This window comes from Puma concolor, chromosome B1 (assembly GCF_028749965.1).
Source record: "Puma concolor isolate L17-30 chromosome B1, mPumCon1.1.hap2, whole genome shotgun sequence".
Taxonomy (NCBI): Eukaryota; Metazoa; Chordata; class Mammalia; order Carnivora; family Felidae; genus Puma; species Puma concolor.
This window is the reverse complement of record NC_141670.1, coordinates 135288012-135314139: the sequence shown is the minus strand read 5'-3', so window position 1 is coordinate 135314139 and position 26128 is coordinate 135288012. Positions and strand designations below refer to the sequence as shown.

The following is a 26128-nucleotide window of genomic DNA, read 5'->3' as shown; positions in this document are numbered from 1 at the left end:
TGGATTTTACGTGCCATTTCCCAACAAAAGGAACCAGGCCCCTTTGAAGTGAGGACTGGTTCTACATCTGGGTCTAGAAATGTACAAGATGAGCCTCAAATTTCTCATCATTACCAGAGAGCAAAACACTATTAAAGACGGTTGGAGTGATAGCGAAAAGAAACAACTTGAAGGGTTGCAGCAAACAGCAGCCAAATGGCAGCATAAAAGCATAAAACTTAAGTGGATTAAAATATATCAAATATGGTTAAACCCATGGTTTAAGTTGATACTAAAACAATACAAAGTCCATTAATTACCTTTGGGAAATGGTGGGAAACCAACTCATAACTTTTTAAAAATGAAAACAGAAGAAAGTATCAAGCAATTTATCCTAGTTTCCTGAACAAATTGGGTAACTAAGTAATTAATGAGGGAAAGATATTTACAGGAAAAAATTAACAGATAAAGAGTGATAGCATTGGAATATTATTCTAGCATTTGCATTCTCACACTGAATAGGCAGTCATTACCTGTAGCTGGTAATATCATTAGGTTAAAAAGTGGTAAGAAACTTTTCAGTGGGATGGTTTAGGGTGGCTGATAACACCTGAATCCATTATTTAAGATTTTAATGTTAAGATTTTTTTTTAAAGAGGTAACTGTTGTGCATCCTGATGTGATTCAATGGGATGTTGACAAACCACTTGCGGAACAGTCTTTCCAAGAGTTTGGACAGGAATGTGTTCAAGCCAGTTTGTAGGAAATACATTAGATCAAGAAAGGGGTCAAAGGATACTTCCAGCATGCTGTCAGCAAAATCCATAATGTGAGAATGCTACAGGAAGTAATTTTTTTCCTCCAACAAATCTCTAGAAAAAGAAATCGATTATTTAATTTATTTTTTAATTAAGGGTCAGTATTCATTTTACTTTTACTTTATTACTATTTTTGAATGTTTATTTTTGAGAGAGAGCACGAGCAGGGGAGGGGAGGGGAGGGGGAGTGGACAGAGGATCTGAAGCAGGCTCTGCACCAACAGCACAGAGCCCGACGCATGGCTCGAATTCGAGAACTGTGAGATCATGACCTGAGCTGAAGTCGGACGCTAAACCAACTGAGCCACCCAGGCACCTTATTTTAAAACCCAAGAGACATAGCCCTGTAGTGAAAGGATCCTGTTTGATCTAAGCACACCAATTAAATTTGTAGACTAACTGGATACTTGAGGAAATATATTATTAAAGGAAAATTTTATTAATAGTAAACAATAATTACTATTAAAACATTTTAGATGGGCTACTGGTATTATAGTTAATGCTTTTTAAGAAAATCTTCATCTTAAAAGTCTTTTTAAACCTGAAACTCCCTGGCACTTGAGTTTCTTACCATAAAATAAGAAAGAGGATTAGATTAGAGGTCTTTCCTGTTTTTTCTCTGCTCCTTATGTAATAGCCACTCCTTCTTGTTTTCCTTCTCAGAATCTTCTGTTATGTGCAGGCAGTGTGTTGCATGTGGATAAGGCTTTATTTAACAGTTGCACCTCTGTGAGGCAGGAACTTCAGTACTCAGCCTGAATGGCCTGATTGACCCTAGGCCCTGGAAAGCTCCTCTGATTTTTTTCCTGGCCATTTACCCTCTCCTGAGTAGGGTCTGAACACAACAGTTCTAAGCCTTGAGTCAGGGGTCCAGCAGGGGCTTGACGACCAGCAATTTATAGACGAGGCTGAGTCAGACTTGGCAAGAGGTGGTAACTGATACCCAGGTAGAAACCAGAGGCAGTAGCCATTGTAGAGTAGTAACGATTTAGCACTTCTTTAAGACCGCATAAGTTGTAGAAGGTACCAGGACCCCCTCAGGAAGAGCCCTTGGCACGCTGCTTTGGTCATAGTCAAAAAGCCTTGGTTAGCTGTTGATGTGAAAGAAGTATGAAGTGAACACGAGGCCGTGGGATCCATCTCGAGAGAGCTGTACTGCAGAGCTTGTGTACAGCACAACTTCTTGAAATGCCAAGTTCCCCAAGAGCAATTTCAGACTGCCCTCGGAGAAGATGCCATCCATGAGTAACGTTGCTAGCCGCTACCAGTGAGTAAGGAGAGTGCAAGGAGGCACTTGCTGAAGATGCCTTGGATAACGTGCTAGAGATGCCATCGAAGTTCATGGAAAAACTAGGGCTTAAGTGTTACATGTAGGCAGCAGGAGGCTGTTCAGCATGGTATATTTGCCAGGAATGTGGTTCAACTCAATAAATGTATGAGAGTTAGAATTGCATAGAAAAAAAATTTTTTTTTTGGTTTATTATTTTATCGGCCGTGATCCTCTCATTTAAGGTTGGAAATATGTGACCTACGTACTTGGCTCCCTGAAAGGGTGCATTTATTAAAAGAGACAGAAGAGGGGTTGAGAGGAGAGACGGGTAAAGAGAGCGAAGCTATTACTTGAAGTTGTTTCAGCCAAGTTAGTTTTTGTTCTAAAATCACTTTCTCGTCATAAGATGATTGTCCTGGAAGGACACCACCATCAATAGCTGTGTGACTGTTACTGCTCAGACTCAGTCACATTACCTTACAGCTGTCTCTGCAGACTTTCTGCTCGGATGGAGGTGGGCGTCTCTTAACCACATCTTCATGGCTGGAAACTTCAGTGTTCATAGCACCTGAAACATCAGGAGAAAATTCAGGAATGGAGTTCCATGTTTACCTCAAATCAGGGTTTGTTTTTGTTTTTGTTTTTTTTATCCTTAGTCACTGAAATACAGTAGATGCCCTGATCCCAGGTATCACATTTCTTTCAACCCCAAACACTCTTGGAGAAAACCAAACCAGGGTAACCATGATAATAAATCCCTATTTGCCATCTAGCTGAGTTCAAAAATAATGTCACAGTTGGGAATGCTGTAATGAAACATAGCTAGATGTCAGGAAGAATATTTCCTAAAAGACTGTACAAGTGTTCCTGGGACTGTTTGCTCGACAGTGTAACAGTAGCCTCTCCAGAGGCTCCAGGCATAGTGATTAAGAGCAAGGGTTCTTGGAACCAGGGTGCTAGGCTCCGTAGCTCCATCCCACCACTTACCAGTTGCCTTCGTGGGCCTCACCATCGTGTATCCTTGTATGTAAAGCAGGGATGGCAACCCTGTACTTGGTTTAATAGTTTGTGGTGGGAATTAATTTAATACAGGCAGAGCACTATATATGGTGGGTGCCATGTTTACAATTCATATCAGTAACAGAATTATTCCCAGCACCTTGCTTGCCACTGTGCCCAGACTTTGGTATCTAAGACTGTTGCCAAACATCTCAAGCACGTGTACTGAGGAAATATTGTATGTGGAAGAATGTCATCTTTCTGCTAATTTCCAAGTGGAAGAAGCTTAGAGGCCCATGAAGTTGTTAATCATTTTAAGGCACGAGGCCATCGAGCTTTGAGGTGTTAAGGGCACTGACTAGTCTGTCAGCTGGGAGTAGAGATCCCAGCTGAGAGTTTTCACCTTGACCACTGGAACTGGATGAGTTCTAATTGGATTAGCCAGGAAGTCTCCTCCTGGGCTATAGGTAACACTGTGAACAAAAACTGCTGTACTTTTCTTAAATGAATCCTTCAGCATGATGCTTAAAACTAATTAGCTCAATAACTTAGAGATTCTTGATCATGTAGGGGTGTAATTGGTGATTAATCAACTTTTTGTTCTTTAGATTTGTTGTATTTTCAAGGTGTTTGGAACATAGAAAGTAGAGTAGCTCTTTCTCTGAGTTAGTAAGTGCTTAGAGGACAAAGATTTTTAAATCTCTCCTATGGGGTTGTGCAGGGTTTGGGACCAAATAGATGCTTAATAAATGCTGCTTTGATTTCATTTTAATCTTTCTGTTCTGCATGTGACCTAGGTAGGAGGCAGAGCTCATGACCTCAAATGAAACTCCCCTGGTTTTTGGAGGAGATCCGTTGCCCTCCAATGGAATGCAAAACTCATGCCTTAAATTAGACTTGAATTGTTTGGATTAAAACATTTGCTAGGAATAAAAACACATTTAAGACAGGCCTGGCTATCACAGACAAACGTCAGTAGTTGACGTAACCTCTTTTTATGTGTGTGGAGATGAGATCTTACTGTAATTTATGAGCTGCAATTTACTGATCATTGTGGCTTGTCTGTGTATGTAAACTTTTTTTTTTTTTAAAACAAAAAGGAAAAACAACCCTGAAAGCCTGGGAAATGTCTCGTCTCTTCCAATTCTTACATCCTTCCCTTTTTCTTATGTGTATTCTGGAAAATTTGAGGGTATTTTGAAGGGATAGAAAAGTCCCCAACACATAGAGAACTTCACGAAAACATTGTTTAGAGATTATTGTTTTAGACTGAATATTGGGAAGATATTGATCACTTTGAGAATTTAAGGAATTCTTAAGTCTTATACATTTTAATTTTAAAAAGTTTTTTAATGTTTAATTTTGGGAGAGAGCACAAGTTGGGGAGGGGCAGAGACAGAGGGAGACACAGAATCTGAAGCAGGCTCCAGGCTCTGAGCTGTCAGCTCAGAGCCCGATGTAGGGCTTGAACCCATAAACTACGAGATCATGACCTGAGCTGAAGTCAGACACTCAATGGACTGAGCCACCCAGGCACCTCACATCTTGTTATCTTATAATGCAGTGATTCTTGGACTTTATTGGGCATATGAATCACCTGGGAATTTTGTTAAACTGCAGACTGTGATTTGGTATATCTGGAATGGAACGTAATATTCTGTATTTCTTTTTTTTTAATGTTTTTATTTTTTAATATTTTTTTAGTTTATTTTGAGAGGGGGAGAGAGAAAGAATTTGTGTGTGTGTGTGTGTGTGTGTGTGTGTGTGTGTGTGTGTGTGTGTGTGTGAGCACGCACGCAAGAGGGGCAGAGAGAGGAGGAGAGGGAGAGAATCCCAAGCAGGTTCCACACTGCCAGCATAGAGCCCGATGCGAGGCTTGAGGCTCGAACTCATGAACCGTGAGATCATGACCTGAACCGAGATCAAGAGTCAGACACTTGACCAACTGAGCCCCCCAGGCACCCCAAGATTCTGGGTTTCTAACAAGTCTCCCTGTGGGGCTGTCACTGCTGCTCTCCAGCCCTCACTTGGAGGAGTAGCAAGGCTTAAAAGCAGAGGTTTTCAAACTTGGCTTCACTTTAAATTACCTGAGGACTTTTAAAAAAATACTGACTCATAGGTCCCACTTCCAGAGAGTAATTGGCCTGGGGTGCTGCCTGGTTGTCAGGAACTTGTAAACCTCCCCAGGTGATTCCCATGCAGAGTCAAGGCGGGGAACCACACTGCTTATTCTGAAGGATCTGAATTGTTTTCATTAGTTGACATCTGTGGGGAAGTACCTGTCTTCAAAGTGATGTCCTCTGTGTGTGTTTTAAAGTACTCTCGTTTTCTTTTATTATTTCTCTCTTCTCCTTTGGAGCCCATGTTTTGGAAGAGTCCCTCTACTAAACTACATTTAAACAGCTTTGCTGTTTTCTGGTTTTAAGTTAATCAAACCACATAAGCTGGTCAGTTAGACTTCCTGGTGAGCATGAGCTCCCTGGTGTTACTACACTGCGTTAGCACAGGGTCTAGGAAGGCCCAAAGCAGAGGCCTGCACATACTTTCCACAGACAAATAAGTGATTTCCTTTGGACTTTTTGAAATGTCGAAAATAGTTCACTGATCTCCATTTGTGGACGTGGGTCAGAGTCCAGAGATTACATAATCCAGGAGCTTCTCAGGTTGTGTGGGTTCCAGGCAGAGCTCTCCCTTGGATTCAGGTGTCGGAAGCAGTCTGGCAGCTGCAGCTGGCAGAGTTCTTCACAGCTCTCTGTTTCAGTAATTATCTGTTAGCTGCGTTATCTTTTGGCTTCCTTTCCGCTCTGCTCAAACAAGCAAACATTCCCCTTGATCCTATCCCACCTCGTGACTTGATATACATGAGAGCTAGGAGCTTGTGGGATAGCGTGAAGGTTCAGATAGCAGAGAAGGCTTCTGAGAAGAGCTGCTTTGGTTGGGATTTGAAAAACGGTAGGGGGTCTTCAGCTGGAGAAGAAGGAAAGGGTATTCCAACAACGAGAAAATACTCTGCAAAGATGGCTGGCATGAGAGGTGTCTGGCTGGAGGGTGTTTGTGGTGGTAAAGTGAGGAAGCAGTGGACGGGGGTTGGTTTTCTTTTTCTTTTTTTCCACAAGAGAGTAACATCTGATGTGTATTTTAGGAATGATATATTCTGGCAGTACTGTTGAAGGCTGAGTGGAGAGAGAAAGTCGGCAAGAGAAATCTTAAGCTATTGAAAAAGCATGATGATATATGAGAAAGAACCTGAACTAAGAACAGTAGGGGTTCTAGAAGACCTTGTGATTATTTTTAATTTCCAAAATAAATTAGATGATGAAAGTGTCAGCTGGGAATAGGTACAAGATTGAGTCTAAATAGAATTTGGTTATGTAGAGGATGCATTCTATTAGCGCTAGAGCAGTGGTTTCTAAACTTGAGTGTAAAACAGGGTCACCTATAGGGCTTATTGAAATTCCAATTGTTGCGCCCCACCCATAGAGTTTCTGATTCTGTAGGTTTGGGTGGAGTCTGAAAATTCACAAAAGAATGCAGGAAAGGAACAGGAATCTAAAGGGAAAATGGAAGACAGGTAGCAGGTTGGTAGAACTTAAACCCAACAATCAATAATTAAAATAAATATCTAAACATTTCAGTTACAAGGCAAAGATCCAGCAGACTGGGCTTTACCCAGCACAATACCCTTACAGTAGATGCATTTTAAATATAAAAACATGAATCGGTCTAAGGAAAAAGGATAGAATAAGCAACAGCCTCAAATGTAAGCATGAGAAAGCTGGACAGTTCCATTAGGATCAAGAGGACAGAATAGAACCAATGGATGAGGGCTACAGGGAAGCCAATTTTAGCTCTATGGAGCACAGATATTTCTGGTGCTCATCACTGGCCAGCAGTGGAAGGGGCTGCCTTTTAATTACAACACATGTCCCTGGAGATTCCCAAATGGGCTAGTCTACACACAGAAAGAGCATTCTTGCATAGAGATGTGGATTAGATGACCTTGGTCTCCTTTCTGGAGCTAAGATTTGATTATAGTTTATTTTTTACAATAATTGTGATTTTTTTGTTTTAATGGCTAGAAATGTGGGTATGTTCATTTTATAATACTTAGAAAATGTTAAAAACTTTTTTTTAACATTTATTCATTTTTGAGATACAGAGTGTGAGTGGGGGAGAGGCACAGAGAGAGAGGGAGACACAGAATCTGAAGCAGGCTCCAGGCTCTGAGCGCAGGGCTCGAACTCAGAGACCGTGACATCATGACCTGAGCTGAAGTCAGACCCTTAACTGACTGAGCCACCCACGAGCCCTTATAATACTTAGAAAATATTTAAATGCCCAGAACAAGACAAGCCATTTGGTCCTTCCATCCAGAAATATCTACAGCTACTAGCATTTTGGTACAGAGGCCCAGTCAATCTCATGAATACAAATAATCACTTAAATGTTGATGAAGTGGGTTCCTAACAAAGGCACTGTATTGCAATTGCTTTTTTTAAAAAACTTGTACTATATTATATCTTTCCATGTTGTTAAATATTTTTGTAACACAAGAGGGTGAAAGCATATTCAACCCAGGGGGAGAAAAAGCACTTAGGGACTAGTTGTATACATTGAAAAAAAAAAAATAGAGAACTGTTTCAAGAGAAGAGCCCCCCCACCCCTGTATCCCTGCATTTTTACTATCTCAAGAGACCTCTGGGATTTGGGTGGTGATTACATGTGGAGAAAGAACCAGGAAAAGGAGTAACTGATCTTTAGTTTGGGTGATGGAGACCAAGGGGAGAGGAATGGGTTGGAGTTGAGGTCAGATGAATTCTGGCCCTGGTGAGTGTGAGTTGCTGGGGGTCACTGCCTGGCCTGGGGCCATTTCTCAGGCTGACTTTGTCTCTCTTTCCCTCACCTGTTTGCCTTTCCTTTTTATTTTTATTTATTTTTTTTATTTTATTTTTTTATTTTTTTTTAAAAATTTTTTTTTCAACGTTTATTTATTTTTGGGACAGAGAGAGACAGAGCATGAACGGGGGAGGGGCAGAGAGAGAGAGGGAGACACAGAATCGGAAACAGGCTCCAGGCTCTGAGCCATCAGCCCAGAGCCCAACGCGGGGCTCGAACTCCTGGACCGCGAGATCGTGACCTGGCTGAAGTCGGACAGACGCTTAACCGACTACGCCACCCAGGCGCCCCTGCCTTTCCTTTTTAAAGGTATCACTACTCTGCATACCACCTGTTACTGTGCATACTCACTGTTTTTTGCTAGTAAAAAATTTAAAGAGACAGGTGTTATTTTAAGATGTTTATTGCTGTTCATTCAGTTAAACACAGTATAAAGATAATGACATTTTTTAGTTTTATGTTACCTTGTCTCTCCTGATTTGCCAGTTAGAAGCCCTTTTTAAGTTCTGCCTTCTGCTTTTATTTGCAAGAATGGAACCAGTTCTAGCCCTCCTCCCTCAGTTCTTTCCCTTCTTTGGGGAGGAAGACATTGTCTCCTTCCTTTGTAGAGAAAATGCCCTTTGCAGACCCAAGCATCAGCTCAGGCTGAATGATAAGTGTTTCTTGGCACCTCGAGGGTAAAACACTTTTCACTAAGTGAATGATCCATTTTGGACAACCTCCCAAATGCCTTTCCATTCCCAACAAAGTGTTTCTGGGCAGCTGGAAAGAATGAAGTTGGAGTTGTGAAGAAAGGTTTGGGCTAGAGTTAAACTTTTGGAGAGTCACTTATGATATCGTACAAGACCACGAACAGACCGAGAGATAAGTGAAGTTTTCTAAGGTCTTATATTGAATTCTGGATGTGTGAATAGAAATTGTAAAATAAAGTGAGCGTCACCGCCCCCCCCCCCCCCCCCCAAGTAAAGTGGTACCCTTAAAAGTCCACAGAGGAGAGCTTCATTGTAAAGGAAGCCGACAACGCTTCCTACATTTTTATGGCTGGGAAATTTGGCTGGGATGGCGGGAGGTCTGAGCTGAAGTACAAAGCCTGATGTGGGGCTTGAACCTTGGGATCATGACCTGAGCTGAAGGCGGACACTTAACCGACTGAGCCACCCAGGCACCCTGAGTGGGGATAGCATTTTAAGAAGAGGATGCTGATATGTGGGGGAGAAATGGCTGACTCTAGAACTGGGGCAGAGCATATAGAAAATAGATGGTACCTGAGCATCTTGTAGCAGAGAGTAAGGAAGTGTTCAAAAGACAAAAGGATGGGAGCAGGTCAAAGGGACAGAGAGCTCACCTGAGAACTCCCAATGGCCAGGGCTGGAACAATTGGAGGAATAAAATAAATCATGTAGCCCTGAGTTATAACCCAAAGGATAAAATAACAGTGAGCCCCATACTAATATAAAGAAGTGATTAAATATTAATAAATGGAGAAGAAGCAAATCTTCCTCACAGAAGAATTCCAAATAAGATGTATAGATACCACCCACCCTACAGGAGGTGGAGTGTAATTCCCTCCCTCCCCTGAAGGGAAAACATCAGATAAACCCAGGCTGGTGGGGGACAGTCTACAGCACACGTGGCCTGAACTCCTCAAAACTAAAAGTCATGAAAAACCAGGAAAAACTGAGATACTATCATAGAGTGCAGTGTGTGATACCCTGAATTGGCTCTTGGAATAGATTGAGGATATGGATGGAAAAACAATTCAAAACAAAGTTAGAGTTCAAAGTGATACACCAATGTTGATTTCTCAGTTTTGGCAAATGACAAATAGTGCTGTAAGATGTAAAAATGGGGAAGCTGGCTGGGGAGGTATATGGAAATTCTTTGCAACTTTTCTGTAAATCTAAGATTATTCTAAAATAATTTTTTTTAAGGCTGTGGTGTGTGTTGGGTGGGGGGGGGGGTGCTGGGAAACTTGAGCTCCTTTGCAGGCTGAGAATAAGTAATTGGTATGGGTCTTGGGGAGGGTGAGGAGGAATGGTCTAACAATGCGCCCATAGAAGGAGACGGAAAAGTGTAAACCAGAAGTAGAGAAAAAGACATTCATTCAGTGAAGAGCTGAAGTTGGTTGGTAGTCCTAGACATTGTTGCTTGTGTACTCCCCAACAGAGTGCTGAAAAACCATAGGTCTTCATTTTCAAACCTATTAGAGAAGATCTACCTCATTTTGTAATTCTGCATAGCTAGATAGGAAAGGCATGGGCCTTGCTACAGGTTGGTTACCTGGATGTCTTTAATGAGGAATCACTCATGAATATTTCTTGATTTGAGCTCAGGGATTCTCCTACATAGATATGTTCCTTTGGGGTCTCAGAGGCATTTCTATCCCAGAACAATGTACCCTGATTTGGGATGAATGAGAGGCAGGCTTTTCTTGTTCTGGTAGGGAAAGGCAAGGGGGAAGTGAAAGGAAAGCCTGAATCCTTGTTTCAGGAAAGAGGACATTTGGAAATTAATGACCTTGGAAAGAGATTTACCTAAACCTTTGCCCTCAGGCCTCTTGAGGATTTCCTTGTACCCTCAGTTTGAAGACCATACTAGAAGACCCAAGAGATGTGGGGGTGTCTGGGTGGCTCAGTCAGTTGAGCGTCCGACTTTGGCTCAGGTCATGATCTCACGGTTTGTGAGTTTGTGCCCCATGTCAGGCTTTGTGCTGACAGCTCAGAGCCTGGAGTCTGCTTCAGATTCTGTCTCCCTCTCTCTCTGCCCCTCCCCCGCTCATGCATGTGCATGCACGCTCTCTCTCTCTCTCTCTCTCTCTCTCTCTCTCTCTCTCTCTCTCTCAAAAATAAATAGACACTAAAATTTTTGTTTTTAGTAAAAATATAAAAAGAAGACCCAAGAGATGTGGAGTAAAGCTTTGGAATAGTGCCTGGAGAGGAGGGTTTTCTCGGGACCAGTGAGGGGAGGACTACTTTGTGTTGAGGTCACAGCTGAAGGGGGAGCCAGTTAATTTCCAGTGATGCTTATGATACTGGTTTCTCTGCTAGTTCTGACCTCTGGGGACTGCTCATCTTTTTTCTCCTCCTTTGCCTCTCCTTGTTTTTCCTGTGTCTACTTTATTTGAGATCTTCCAGTGGCAACTTGGAGCACTTTTCTTTTGTGAAGTGATTTTTTGCAGTGTCCATGTTAAAAAACATTTCATTGTAATGAAGTAGCAGTTCTTAGGAGATTTGACCTGTGTAGCTAACTTTTAGACCCAAAATGCTATTAAGGTGTGGAATCATTGAATGACTGTTGTGGACCAAATGCATAGTACATTGAATGAGGCATTTTACAGTTTGGATTAAGGCAATCTGAGTAACCTTTTCTTCTCCCCCTTTAATTTCAACTAAGGTATGTTAGAAAGATATTGCCCTCTATCTAAATAAAAAAAATATTTAAATGTAAATATGTATATATTTCTTTTTTTTTTTTTTAATTTTTTTTTTTTTTTAACGTCTATTTATTTTTTTGGGACAGAGAGAGACAGAGCATGAACGGGGGAGGGGCAGAGAGAGAGGGAGACACAGAATCAGAAACAGGCTCCAGGCTCTGAGCCATCAGCCCAGAGCCCGACGCGGGGCTCGAACTCACGGACCGCGAGATCGTGACCTGGCTGAAGTCGGACGCTTAACCGACTGCGCCACCCAGGCGCCCCAATATGTATATATTTCTAAACATATGTCTGTATATTTTGCCAAATAGGTAATGGAGCACTGGAAAGATTATTCTATTTTCACTCTTGGATAACAATATCCAGTACACTTTTGTGATTGTAATTAAGATGTGTTACATATGCTATATGTTGTTGCCACTACATATGTTCAAGTGTCACTTATAAAGCTCATTAATTTAAAGGGCTAATAAAAAGATACTTTTCGGGTGCCTGGGTGGCTCAGTTAGGCGCCCGACTTCAGCTCAGTTCATGATCTCACGGTTCGTGGGTTCCAGCTCCGTGTCTGGCTTTGCGCTGACAGCTCAGAGCCTGGAGCCTGCTTTGGATTCTGTGTCTCTCTCTCTGTCCCTGCCCCACTCACTCACTCACTCTCTCTCTTTCTCTCTCAAAAATGAATAAACATTAAAAGAAAAAAAAGATACTCTTGTGATTCAAGAACACGTTTATGATTGTAAAATAGTCCTACTAACCTTTTAAATTCTACCCTACTTATTAAGTTGTGTAGCGTACTATTGGTTTTAGCATATGTGGTCACGGTTGGATTAATCAGGAAACGTAGACTGATTAGCATATTCTCACTGTATAGAGAAACCTGTTATTTTGTTGTGCAAGTGTTTTGATGGCATGTCACATCTTCCTCTTTTCATTAGTAGTCCTTCACTGGGCAATGAATAAGACACATCTAAGTTTTTAAGGGACAGTAAGGATTGACAAGTGGTCTTACCTCTTACTTGTAAGCTAAGCTGGGTCTACGAGCTGGTCCAGTTTGAGTGTATTTCAGGGCCCAGCAGCTCTTCACCTGAAGTCTACAGAGCCTCTGGGGCTCCAGGGAGATCTTAAACACATAAAAGTATCACAAATGTATGCAGGGGCTATCTCCTCAAATTTCATCTAAAAGCCAAAGAATTTTGTGTGCCAAAAATACCATTTTTGTTCAGTTTCATCGCTGAACAAGTCTGTGGTTAGGACACAATAGTGTTTTGAAAATGCTTGGAAATAATTATACCCATGTTTGTATTGCAGTACTTCAGCCACAGACAGTATCTAATTTCAGAAAATTTCTCTTGCACTTTCCTCTAGTATTTTTAGATATGGTATAAATGTAGTGTAATCTCACTTCTGTTTCAAATTACCCTCACTAATTTACAAACAATTTTGAGGGCCCAGGTAATCACAGGTGTAATTGTGATCTGGTGATTCCCATTTTCCTTTTGGGTAGCTATTTGCTGTGTTCTTCCATTTCTTCATATTTAAATAGTGCCAGAACAATTAGCACAGTTCAAAGAGGAAACATGTAATTTTAATATTACTGATGTTACATTTCTAGACTGTGGTAAATGGAGAACCTGTGAATAAATGCTATTATGAAACACTATTGCAGGGTGCCTGGGCGGCTCAGTTGTTAAGCATCTGACTTTGGCTCAGGTCATGATCTCACAGTTCAGGAGTTCTAGTCCCACATCAGGTGAGCAGGAGCCCCACTTTGGGTGAAACACGATCCCTGCTTCCCTCCCCTTCTTCCTTCCCCTTCCTGCCTCCCCTTGCTCACTTGTGCACCCCCCCCAAAAAAAAAATACTGTTTCAGGTTGCTTAGATGTCTGATACCAATTTGTTCGAAGTACAAATGATCATAGTTGGTATTGAAAATAATAAGAAAAAAACAGGAGGAAATGGCAAGCAGAAAATTCTTAGGAGTAGACTTTTGCCTGAATTTATATTTGTCTCCTTGAAGGTTTATCACTCAACTCTGGCAATAAGAATATATGTGTGCAGTGGTATTTTATTGTTTAATAGAGATCTCTGATAATGAATATAAATGTTGTCCAACCGTGATCCTTCAAATGATTCAGGAATTATAAACCAATAGTGAATCAAAAAGCTTTTAACATTATTTTCTAAATATGCATGATCTAGGTAAGTGGCTCTCATGTACAAGCAGACAACAAGTATTACCTGGAGAATGTGCTGAAATGTGTATCCTGGAGACCTCACCTCACAAAGACTTTCATTCAGTAGTTCTGGACTCCACTGTGTTTTTGACATAGCCCCAGGTGATGTGAGCATATTTTGTTCTAGGTGCTAAGAGGTTATATGGGAATAGCTACAATATAAGAACATTACCTGTAGGGCCTGGGTGGCTCAGTCTGTTGAGCGTCTGACTTCGGCTCAGGTCGTATTTAAAATAATAATAAACCCATTACTTGGGTCTATTATTGGAAATAATTTCTTATTGGGAAAGAAAACTATTTCCAAAATAAAATAAATTAGGAAGGGGAATGGCATTATTTCACATTTATGCAAATCTCTTTACTGTTAACGCAATAGAAGGTTAATACAGTATAGAGGGCATCTGGATTCTCATAGATGCTTCTGTATTCAATGTGTTGCAATGTTTTGGTTGAAATCTATGAAGAAGATCCAGTCTCACACAGAAAAGAGGGAAGTATTTTAAAGCCTTCTTTGATATTATACTAAAACTATACAAGTCATATTTTCTTAAAGCTTAATTGCAGTATGGAATCTGGAATTCTATCACTGAGTTTTGTTTTGTTTTTTACTTTGATACATTCAAATCCATTAGTCTGTTTTACACTTTCAGTGAATTTTTTACCCATGCATGACTTTGTACCAATTAGAAGACATTGGTCACGAGGTTATGCAGACCTTCTAAAATCACATTTATTTCTCTCATTTTGTTACTGGAGCCCAATGGTGCAAGACCACCTAGACGCGTGGGGGTGGCCAAAACAGACCAGGTTCTGTCCCATGCCACTAACAAAATCTGAAGTTGGAGAGACAAGTGGTGAAACCAGAAAGGAATTTCAGTGAGGTCAACACCAGAAAGACTGGGGACTAAAGTCCTAAGAATGTCTCCAACGTGCTGAGAATACTTCTAAGTTTATATAGGGAAGACAGGGAACAACAAAATCAGTAGGTACTTGCAGCTGAGCAGCAAAGTCAGTTTGACAATTGTCCTGAGGTCCATCACGTGGGGGTCTTGCTGACGTCAGGGGAGTAGTTATTGCCTGAGGGGGTAGTTTTGGTTCCCAGGGGATGTTTTTGCCCCCTGGGTCTTTGCAGGTGTTAACAGATAAGCCTGAGGGGAAAAACAGAGCCTTTAAGAGGAAAAGGTTGAAGGCAAAATGGAGTCAATCAGGGCAAAGACTGGGTCCTTCTTCAAATCCTCACTGTCAAGTTATTACATTTCAATAGAACAAGAAGGGATGATGATGGTCATTTCTGCTGTAACTACTTCCTGTGGACCAGGGATGATGTAGGAATTTTGGGATGGAGGATTTTGACAGGTTAGAATTGTTTCTTGTGTCCCTGCTGAGAAGGACAGCAAGGGCATCTCCAAGCTAGTATGAGTGTGGGCTCCTGTTTGACAAATACAGAAAGTCAAACAATAACCAAAGAGAAGAAGAACAAGACATATGCAATGTTTAGCAGGGCATATTTCCATTTGAAAGGAATAGAATTCAGCAAACTGCTAAAAGGATCTAGAACTAGGGCATCTCTAGTGGTTATGTGTTTGTTTAAATCTTTAGTGGCTTCAGTTACATTTTTTGAATAATTTGGAATAGGAATACAGCATTCTGTTTTAATGACAGTACAGTTTCCTCCTTGGGCTGCAGTCAAACGTCAATGGCCATCCAGTTTTGAAGGGCAATTTTTTGAATTTGTGTGGTATCATCATTTAGGAGAGTGCATGCTGGGTTTGTTTCAAGGTGGCCTTTGTATGCTTGGCTAAAGCCTCTACTTCTAATTCTACATTGATAAAGGCAGCTCCTGGGACAAATATGGCCAAAGGATAAAACCATCAAAAAGCCCTGTTTGCCTGATGTCTAGTTTTAACAGTATCCCTATTATGAGAAATCACTGGCAAGTGGGAGGTAACTCATTCACAAGTGCATCATCTAATCCATTCATAAGGTAAGGCCATCCATTATTTCCACAAGTCCATATAGCTAACCCCATGGAGTAGTGGGGTACTCTTGGCTCTTAAGTAGCAGTTTTGCCATTCCAGTCACATAGAATCAAAGAGACAGTTGCGTTACACAATTCTCAGGAAGTCCACCCCATTGCCTGGGATGATCCCTAAATACCATTTAACTTTTTAATATCTGGGGGGGGGGGGGGGATGCTCTTTACTCCATTGGACTTGCTCAGCAGTTAGCTACCCAGTTCCACCATGTGCTGCATTTCCCATACCTGGGGTGGTATCTATCTGTTCTTTTACTAAAGCAAACACATGTGATGAGCTGCAGGTCCCCACCAGGGGAGCAAGGTATACCCAAAGATACTCAGCTTCCTCTGGTATTTCCTCAGATTCTTTAAAATCTACTTTGCTGGAACTTTCTATAAGGAGGTTCAGATTGAACTTTTAACAGCTTGTCAAGGTGAGAAGTCAAGCCAAATACTTGCCGTCAGGTTGCCTGCAATGCTTATAGATTTGGGTGAATTCCTCTCTTCTTGGGGTCCCCCAAACATCCTTCCTAAGGTTCCTGTGTCTGCCAGGAAGTGACATTCTTTATTCACCTGGGAGTAAAGCTGCTGGGGACTCTGTAAGCAAGGTGTCAGGGAACATCTCCAAGGGGCTCTGTTGTCTCCATAAAGTCAATTTCGGTGCCTTAAAACTGTCTGGTCATATCTGAGTCTATGTATGTCTGTCTCAAATATGACATTCCAGTCAAAACCTTGGTAATATAACCAATGTTTCCAATGGTGTCCTGTTACTAGGAGAACAGATTCTTAACTGAACTTATATAAACAATTATAATTGTCATGAAAGAAAGAATACTCACTGAGAATTTCTGAATTCTAGAGGGTTCAGATAGGGAGAAAAGAAATGTTTTCACTTGTCACAAAGGAATATTTTACCGTATTTCTGTAAGTCATGCATACTTTAAGAGAAAAAGTTTCCCCTAAATCTAAAACAGCAAACATTAGAGAACCAGCAGTGTTTCAAACAAGAGTCAGAAAAACTATAATCATCTTCCTCAATTCATTCAGTTCCTAATTATATTAAATCTGGTTCTGTTCGCATCTTTTCCATTAGTTCTGGAGATTCTTACCCAGTTTAGTTTTGTGATCTTAAAGTATCAGAAAGATGTATTTGTGCAAAGTCTTTTTCATGAATTTCCTTGAAGATGAAACACATTTTGCAAGAGCATCAGAACAATAAGTGTAAATGACAAAAAGACTCGAAGATGGACATGGTTAAAGATCTGATGAGCATTTGTTATAATGCAATTGAGAAGGAAATCCAGTTATTTCTGTGACACACAACATAATAATTACAATGTCAAGTGATGACCTTATACCAGGACATACTTAAACCTTAGGAATTTCACATAATTTGTAGGACAGTTTTGCATCTGCCCATGAAATGTAACCTAAGAAAGTTTATCATCATTTGTTTGACAGTGCTTCCCATGTAACTTAATATACCAAATTATCAAGCCTCATTAGTCAAAAAGACTTCATTTAGAATTTGAATTTGGGGGAAATTTTGTTAAAGACCTCAGGTTTTAAAGCAAAATGCCTAGGTAGAATTACAGATCATTATAAGACTTAATATTTAATTATCTATTTAACCAAAGTGGCAATAGGAGATTCTACAGAAGGTTACATAGTTGTTAGCAAAACTTAGCTCCTTTAATACTGAGAAGTTTTAACTTTCTTAAATAATCAAAGACCTGATAAAGATGAAACAGAAACTTTGGTTGTCTGGGCAGATAAAGAAAAAAAACCTTTGTTTACGATTTTTTTTATCAAGGGTAGACCAATAATTTAAGAAAACTGTCATTTTAATAGAAAGGAAAAAACACCCCTCGAATTCCAATCTTATACCAGTATACTTTTAAAATTCATTTATTCCAACCTTACTCCTGACTGTGCATAAAATTGTTTTCCAAAGATTCCCCTTCACAAACCTTCTACAAAGTTTTTTTTTTATATATTCAGATTTTATCCTAAGTTTTCTCTCTCTAACCAGTCTCAGTTTATAACAAAATTATTTTTCTTTACATTCAGATTTTATCCTAAGTTTTCTCACTCAAAAAGACTTCGTTTAGTTTCAGTGTAGGACAAAATTACTTTCTTTTCTGTCACCAAAAATGTATTACCATTTTCATACTTTTTTTTTTCAAAAACATATCGTAACTTTTCCTACATACAGAGTTATCTTCCTTATTGTTTCTAGCAGTTTTAATTACTTTTATCAGAATTTCACTCTTGGAAACCTTAGTTTCCAGTGAAAACTAGGTAGTAACCAATTGTGAACTATTATACTAGAATGCTTTAGACTGGCAAATTTATGAATATGTTTCATTTTTAGAAATATGTGTTTTTTCATAGTTCATCTTTTGATAAAGCATAAAATGTTCATTAGCAGACCCAAGTATTGTTAGTTTCTCTGTAATAAGCCAAAAGCAGATAAACCTGTGTTTAGTAATTAATGTTTCAGTATTTATTATCTTATTTGGAAAAGACGTAGATATCCAGTGAGTTCAAACCAATCTGTCATTTAACCTAGCAAAATTTAAGGGGCACCTGGGTGGCTCAGTCAGGTAAACGTCCGACTCCTGATTTCAGCTCAGGTCATGATCTCACGGTTCCTGAGTTTGAACCCCACATCGGGCTCTGAGATGACAGCGTGGAGTCTGCTTGGGATTCTCTCTCTCTCTCTCTCTCTCTCTCTCTCTCTCTCTCTCTCTCTCTCTTCTCCCTCTCCCTCTCCCATTCTTTCCTTCTCTCAAGATAAGTAAACTTAAAAAAAAAAAAAAAAACAAAAAACCTAGCAAAATTTAAAGTTTTAGGTTACCAAAGATTTTGAAAGCTATTTAAAAGTTTATCTATAGGGACACTTAGGTGGCTCAGTTGGTTAAGTGTCCAGCTCTTTATTTCAGCTTGGGGCATAATCTCATGGTTTGTGAATTCAAGTCCCATGTCAGGCTCTGCATTAATAGCACAGAGCCTGCTTTAGATTCTCTCTCCCTCTCTGTCTGCCCCTACTTCACTTGCATTCTCTCCCTCTCTCAAAATAAACTTTAAAAAAAAAAGTTCACCTGGGGAGCCTAGGTGGTTCAGTTGGTTAAGCACCTGACTGTTGGTTTTGGCTCAAGTCATGATCTTGCAGGTTTGTGGGTTCGGGCCCCACATTGGGCTCTGTGCAGTAACTTTGGAGCCTGCTTGGGACTCTCTTTCTCTCTTCCCTACTCATGCTGTCTCTGTCTTTCTCAAAATAAATAAATAAAACTTAAAAACAATTTTTTTAAAGTTTACCTATAAGCCTTTTTATTTAATCTACTTGCTCTGAACAATTACCCATGAAAACTTCATGCGAGAGACTACGTTAACCATTATTTTAAGTCATCTTTTTTGCTGATAAACTGCAGTAGAGATAACATGAGCTTATTTGACCTTCAGTAAACCTTGGTAGAATAAGTTTTATATTTAATGCTGATAACTCTAAAAGACATGTCTATTTTAATTAAACCAACAACCTCGAATTAGCTTTAATACTGGCTATGTTGCACCTGTGTCCACTAAAGTCCATCAATTTGTTCCCCGCTGTCTGTTTTTCCTGTGGGGAAATCTGAAGTGGGTAGTTGGAGTCCTGGGAAGCCCCTGGACTCCTTCGTGCTGCTTTGGGAGGTGCTTCAGGTTGAACCTCATAAGGAGGTGGCCCAACAGCTTGGGGTGCTTTCTGCTCATTGATGGTGAAGGTGGGAACAGGAGCTGGGGCACTGAGGATAATATAGGAGCCAGTGGTGCGAGCCTGGCTGGTGGAGGAGCCTGGCTCCTGCCTCTTCCTCCTGCAAAACAGACTTTTTCTCTGGTTGCTTTTTAGCTCTCTGCATCATTTATTCAAAATATGTCCTAATGGACTTTCTTTTGGAGCAGGAGCATCCCCCATCTCCATAGGCAAAAGTTAAGAACACAGAAGATACAAAATTGTAACCAAATGAAGCTCAGATTTTCTTTCCCAAAAGTTGGAGCTTCACTGGCTGAACCAAATAGCTTCTATTTTTGTCCGTTCTTATGTTATGTTATGTTATGTTATGTTATGTTATGTTATGTTATGTTATGTTATGTTATGTTATGTTATGAGAGAGAGCACACAGGAGCAGGGGAGAGGGACAGAGGGAGGGGGAGAAAGAGAGAGACGGAGAGTATCTTAAGCAGGTTCCATGCCAGCACAGAGCTGGATGGGGTGCTCAATGCCACGACCCTAGCATCATGACCTGAGCATAAATCAAGAGTTGGCCACTTAACCTACTGAGCCACCCAGGTGCCCCTGAACCAAACAGCTTCTAGACAAGCTAAGAGAGCCAGATCAAAATCTCCTGTTTGGTGGCAACCAAATGGGAGGAAGAAATCAAAGAGAGCCATTCAGAGCCGTCTTTTCTCTGAGCTTAACATATACACAGGCCAGGCAGCGTTACAATAAAATAGTTCTTTTTAGTCATAGGTTCGTAGCTAAAAGTAGACGACTCAGCCAATATTCTCCTGAGGGGGCTGGGAGCGGGAATAGAAATAATACTTCCCATTCTCGCACAAATTTCAAGAGATCTCCCAAACACATATCCTGGCTTCCCTACTTGCCCCACATCCCTTCCACTCTTCTAATGGTGTCTCTAATTAGAGATTTCTTGTTACAAGTCATATGAATGAGCCACACAAACTCAGAATGGTTCCTAGGAGGTCCAACAACAGGGAAGTAGGGAAGGATAGGACCCAACGTGCACTGTCGAAGAACTTACCAGGAACCAAATCTTTCAGGATGCACTTACTCCTCAGTTCATTTCTCTGCTTCAATAAATGTAGTTAAGGCAGTCAGTGCCTGTCTGGGGTGAGCAGAAAGGACTGTCCCCAAAACAAAACAGATTTTGGCAGCTGTAAGGGACTGTTCTCCTCACTCTCCCTGCCTGGCATCAGCTAGTCACAGTGGTTGGCTCTGACCTGTCATAGTCAATTATTAGGGGAAATGAATGTGTGAGCCCTGGGCGCTGCAGCCTGCAGCTCCATCCTGGAATCCCAAGAGGGTGGGACAGATTGGAAGCAGCTCCTGTCTGGCTCACCAGAAAATGTGTTACTGGAGCCCAAGGGTGCAAGAACACGTGGCCCAGGGGGCCCAAACAACACAGTTTCGGCTACTCACCGCCAACAAAATCTAAAGGCTGAAAGCAACATGGCGTGAAGCAAGAAAGGAATTTATTCAGTGAGATCAGCACCGGGAAGACAGGACTAATGTCCAAAGAATCGTCTCCAAGGTGCTGAGAATACTTCTAAGTTTATATAGGGAAAACGTGGAACAAAGATCTGTGGGTACGCAGCTGAGCAGCAAAAGGTCAGGTTGATTATTGTCTTGGGGTCAATCGCACAGGGTGTTGCTGGCGTCTGGGCTGTCCTTCTTGCTCGAGGGGGTAGTTTCTGTTCCCATCGTTGGATGTTTTGCCTGCTGGGTCCCTTGCCTGAGTTAACTGATAAAGCTGGAAGGGGAAAAACAAGTAAGAGGAACAGATTGAAGGCAAAAATGGAGTCAGTCAGGGCTATGACTGGGTCCTCCTTCAATCTCATCAGAAAAGTCTTTTAATTGTGGCGAAGCTATCAAGCTCACAGTGGCAGATGTAAAGTTTTACAAAATGCTTGAAAGCTCAGATTTTACCATTGGCAGTAAATAGTGTCGGTTGTTTTCCTTGAGGAAACAGACTCACTTTGTTCATTTTTGAGAGAATGACTGCCAGAAACCCAAGTCAGACTAACCACAGTCCATCAATTGTTCTTTGACGTAGAAATGGTAGTCCACGAAAAAACAGCTGGGCTAGCTTGCAACTCAATTACACACAAGTGCTTTTCTACTAGGCCGTGATTGTACTTAACTTCAGCAGCAGAGTGCTTCGGTGCACTTCCCATTCAGTCCCAAAGAACATCAAAAAGACCTACTCGGGTCGATTTAACAAAAGTAGTAATTCTTACTGCTTGCTTCATTAAGGACATTCGTGAAGGACACTTGCTGTAACTGCTGATGTGTGGTGGTGAAGAATGCAGGGACTACTAGTTCCATTTGCTGCCACTGTAGCGATTAGGGCTCAGAGGCCTGCAGTTACCCCACAATTGCTTTTGCATCATTAGTGCAAATGGCAGCACAGTGAAAAAGACAGATAAGGGCTTTGTGTTACTCTAAAAATAGTTTTGACCTCTGCGAAGTTCTTGGGGACTCCCAGGAGTCCACTAATCACACTTTGAGAACCACACATAGAGATGCATTGAGCCTTCCTCCCAGCATTGTCATTTTCATACCAGAGATCAACATGTCACTATTCCATGGCTTCTTAGTAGCACAGTCTGGATTATCTCTGTGAGGTAGACAACCCTGTAATGATTCTAGGTAGAACTGAGGAGCCTACAGGGCAGGCATTCGGTCAGCCTTCATTTCCAGCTCTTACAGTGTGCTGCAGGTCCCCAGGAGATATTGTAGCACACCGTCTCTCCATCTCTGCCCACCTAAGGGTTTTCCTGCTTACCTTTAGGCACTGTTGAAACACAAATGCCTTCCCTAGTCCTCTTAGTACGACCCGTTTTTGTTTGTACTAACTACATAGCGTTTACTATATTGGTAGTTTGCATCCTCAATTTTTTTTTTAATGTCAATCCCTTAATTTACTAAAGGACCAAAATGAGTTACTGTTTACTTTGCAATCTGTATGTTGTCCAGAAAAGGCAGGGCGTTTTGTAAATGTTTTCTCAGTGTAATGAAATCAAAACTGAAAGCGAACAAAGTAAAACAAGAGTGCGTTGGTTGCACATTTCCTGACTGCGAGCATTGGAATGATCAAAAGTAGCGAACGTGGTTTACTGCTGTGGTTTTTATTCCTTGCTCACTGCAGCCTCTAGGGGCCCAATATTCAACAAATATTCAAATTGGAGCTGGAGTTCTGAGCGGCCGGGTACTGTGTGTTCCGGCGGTGTGTTTGTACATTGTTAAAACCTGGCAAGAGAGCACCAGCCAGGAGCCGGCAGGCGGGGCTCGGCCACGAACGAGCGAGCGGGGCTGCGTCGGCGCTCGGGCTCGGTGCCCCCGCCCGGCGCAGCCTCCGGCTCCGGCCGGCGGAGCGCCGTGCCCATTTAAGGAGGCGGACCGTACCACCAGAACTTTCTTGACAGGGGGTAGTCAGGCGAACTCGGACAACTTTCAGGGAGCCTAAAGACGATTTCGTTTCTCTTCTAACCCTGGCCCGGGTTCTAGTGGCGCTCAGGGGGAGCTGTGCGCTGGTGGGCTTTGGTCGTGGGGCTCCTCGGGTTTCCCTTCTCCGAAATCGCCCCGAGGGTCTTCACTTGCTCTCATTTCGGACGCAACATTCCCCGAGCTGGTCCAAAGTGTAGTTCGCCTGCAGAGGCCCCAGTGCCCGGATGTCCATCAGGATTAGTGCGAGCCAATACGCTCGGAGCCCGAGGCTGCGCTGAGGACGCCCGGGCTCGGGAGCAGGTAGTCCCGTAACACCGGGGAGTTGCGCTGGGGAGCTCGTCCCCGCCCGGCCCCGGCAAATGGTGAGCGCGGCGCTGGCAGAAGGGCCGCGGGTGGAAGGCTCCGATGGACAGAAGACCTTGAGCTCTGCAAAGTGAATTATGGCAGCCCAGTCAAGGTAAGCCAGGCTCCGAGAGAAACTTTTTAAATGTGTTAGTGGCTAGGGGAATTGAAGGTTGAGGGCGGGGGGTGGGGGAGGGACGGTTGGGGTGCTGCGAAGACGACCGGCAGGAAGCAGCTTTGTCATTGCTCTCTCATCATTCCCGATGCTGTGGTTCATTACTTAACGTCAGATAAAAAAAACAAAAAACAAAAAACAGTTGGGAGAGCGTACTGGACAATTTGTGCAGCGCGGAGGAGAGGGGTTGAGTTAAAGTTAAAAGTTAAATTTCTTCCGTCTTCCAAAATAATTATTTTTGGAGAAAATAAGTTGTTTGAACTTGCTTACCTTTGCCCAAATTTTCGTTTAGTTTCTTTGTGCACCTCTCTTTGGTTCGCCTGATTTGGGCGGGGGGGGGGGGAGGGGGAGCGCTAGTATTTTGATCGGAATTTTAGAAGTCAGTAAATGTAAAAACAGTTCGCCTTAGAGAAGGTGGTTGAGAATTTGGCTGGTGAGTGATCGAAAATGTTGCTGCTAAAATGTAGGATTCCACATAAAACGGCACGGCTTGTGAGAATCTGCTGAGTAGGCAAAGACCGGGAACGTACCGGGGTTGGCGAAGGGGAGAGGATAATGAACTGCAGTTGCTGTCAGAGGAGCGCTATTGTAAGAACCTCAAGCTCTGACTTTGTCTGGTTGGTTCCTTTTTTTTTTTTTTTTTGCAATGAGTGTTAAAGAGTGATAACAAGGCGTTAGTGGTTAGTATACGATTCAGACTGTTGTGTGTGAATTCATTTTAGTTGTGACAGCAATTGGTGCTAAGGGAAGCTTAAAGTTATATTTAAGTTCATTTTCAACTGTTTTACTAGAAAGCAGTTTGGTGTCACATATTTAAAATAATAATAGGGCCCTTCAAGTTGACACTTATTGTAGTATAGTGATTTGGGGATGTCTTAGGCTAAATACGTTTTGGGTCCCAAAACCCAGGTGTACAACTAAAAGAAATAGATGCTCGAACGCTGACGATTGGGTGAGATGAAATTCAAAATTGTTTCCTAAGAGAACTTTCTAGGAAGAGAAACAACTTCTCTAATGTAGACCACCTCTTGTGCGATATCTGCTGTATATATTTTAACATCTCAACTCAGTGGTTTATTCCCTGCTCCATGTTGTTGGCTGTTCTGAGAAAGGGGCTCTTGGATCCAAGTAGTACGAAAACTTTGATTAGAAACAAAAGTTGCATCTTTGTGTGCTAACCTGTAATGAAAATTAACTGCCAAGGGGGCCTGTGGCATAAAACCTTTGATAAGATACCTTGATCAAAATAATTAAATACTATTCAACAAAACTCCTTCATATAGAGGTACGATTTGAACTCAGGTGCAAGTGATTTCAATGCCTCAGCTCTTAAGCTAAGAATAAAATAAGATAGTAACTAACTGGACACTGCAGTGTGCCAGGCTCAGCTGCTGTAATTGAATTATCTCTTTGATTCTTCTCAGTCACTTAAATAGGTAAGGAGTTTTATTTTTCACATTTGGAGTTAAAGAAACTGAGTCCCGGCCTTCCTGTTTCTTGCCCGAGATCACACAGGTGGAGCAGTGCCTGACTCCTGAGCTGCGCTGCAGATTTGCTTACTTCTTCCGGGATGCTTCTTTAATGGTGAGGTGAGGTGTGAAAAGGGATCTGCAAAGCCTCAATATAAGTATACAAAAAGCAATTTCTGCTCAAAGTGCTCTGCTACAAAATGGAAAAATCGGAATTATTGGTCTGGTAGTTCAACTTGTGGGTAATTGAAATAGGAGGACTGCCTGTATTCTGCTCTTCTTCCTGGCCTTCAGACGTGCCCTTGAACTAGGAACAAAGCCACAAGGCCATGATGTCTGTTGTTTTCTTAGCCTGCATGATGGGAGTAGATCTCTTAAGTTATAAATATTCATTTTCTTCAGTTACATTTGGAATGTGGTCTACGCTCATTTAGACGTTGTGTTTTGTGGGATAGTAGGTAATTTCTGAGATCCAAAGAGAAGATTGCAGATATTTTTGGATTTCAAGGAAACCTCAAGCTGGGCCACATTGTTCTGAGTAGTGCTAAGAGAAACAGAACCATCACCTCTGATTTACGATCTGGGGCAGTAAAATCTTGTCCATGTGCCACACACAGTATCTGTTTGCTCTTGAAACAATTAGTTTAGATTGTTGGACTCATTGGTCCTCAGGATTCATAGCTCAGTTTGTTCTAACCACAGTCATTTCATTGTGCACTATTTAAAGTAATTTGACTTTTTTTTTCTTCGAAGAGGTAGATGAGAACTTAGATCAAACTGAATTTTGTGGCAGTGACAGGGACTACACGAGAGGACCATGTCACTTTCCTCTCGTTATTTGGCATTGCTTTCAGGTAATATTTTTCATTTGATACTTACAGTTGGTATATGACTAATTTTTTGTGTGACTGAATAGGCTAGGCAGTGTCTTCCTTTCTATAGTCAGCTCCTTAAGGCAAGACATTGTCTCACATTTTTATTGTCTCCTGCATAAGCTAGAAGTATTTTGAATGAGGAAGAGACTACGTAATTATTTCTTAGCTTGTGGACCTTTATAAATTGAGTTTGTACAGTCCTCTCTCTCATTTTAAAACCTAAAAGGAACGAAAAACAACAACAACCTAAAACTAGGAAATTGATTATTTTGTTTTGCTTTGTTGTTGATTTCTTCCCCCAGAAGTGGAAGACATCTGTTGAATGAAAGGTCAGTTGCCTAAACTTTAAAAATTAGATTTTGGGTCAGTATTTTGAAAACATGTAATATTTGATTT

The 26128-nt window shown here is 41.5% G+C and overlaps 1 protein-coding gene across 4 annotated transcripts in view; it reads left to right on the top strand.

Moving 5' to 3' along the window:
* AFF1 (ALF transcription elongation factor 1) overlaps positions 1-26128 on the top strand; it is a 221290-nt gene that overhangs the window by 49007 nt on the left and 146155 nt on the right. The window contains exon 1 of one of the 4 annotated variants that reach the window (XM_086704634.1): positions 22682-23328. The exons of the other annotated variants lie outside the window; for them this stretch is intronic. Within the exon in view, the coding sequence (XP_086560760.1) occupies positions 23312-23328 (17 nt within the window). The 5' untranslated portion in view covers positions 22682-23311. Of the gene's footprint in view, positions 1-22681; positions 23329-26128 lie in introns of those variants that run through there. 4 annotated transcript variants of the gene reach the window in all.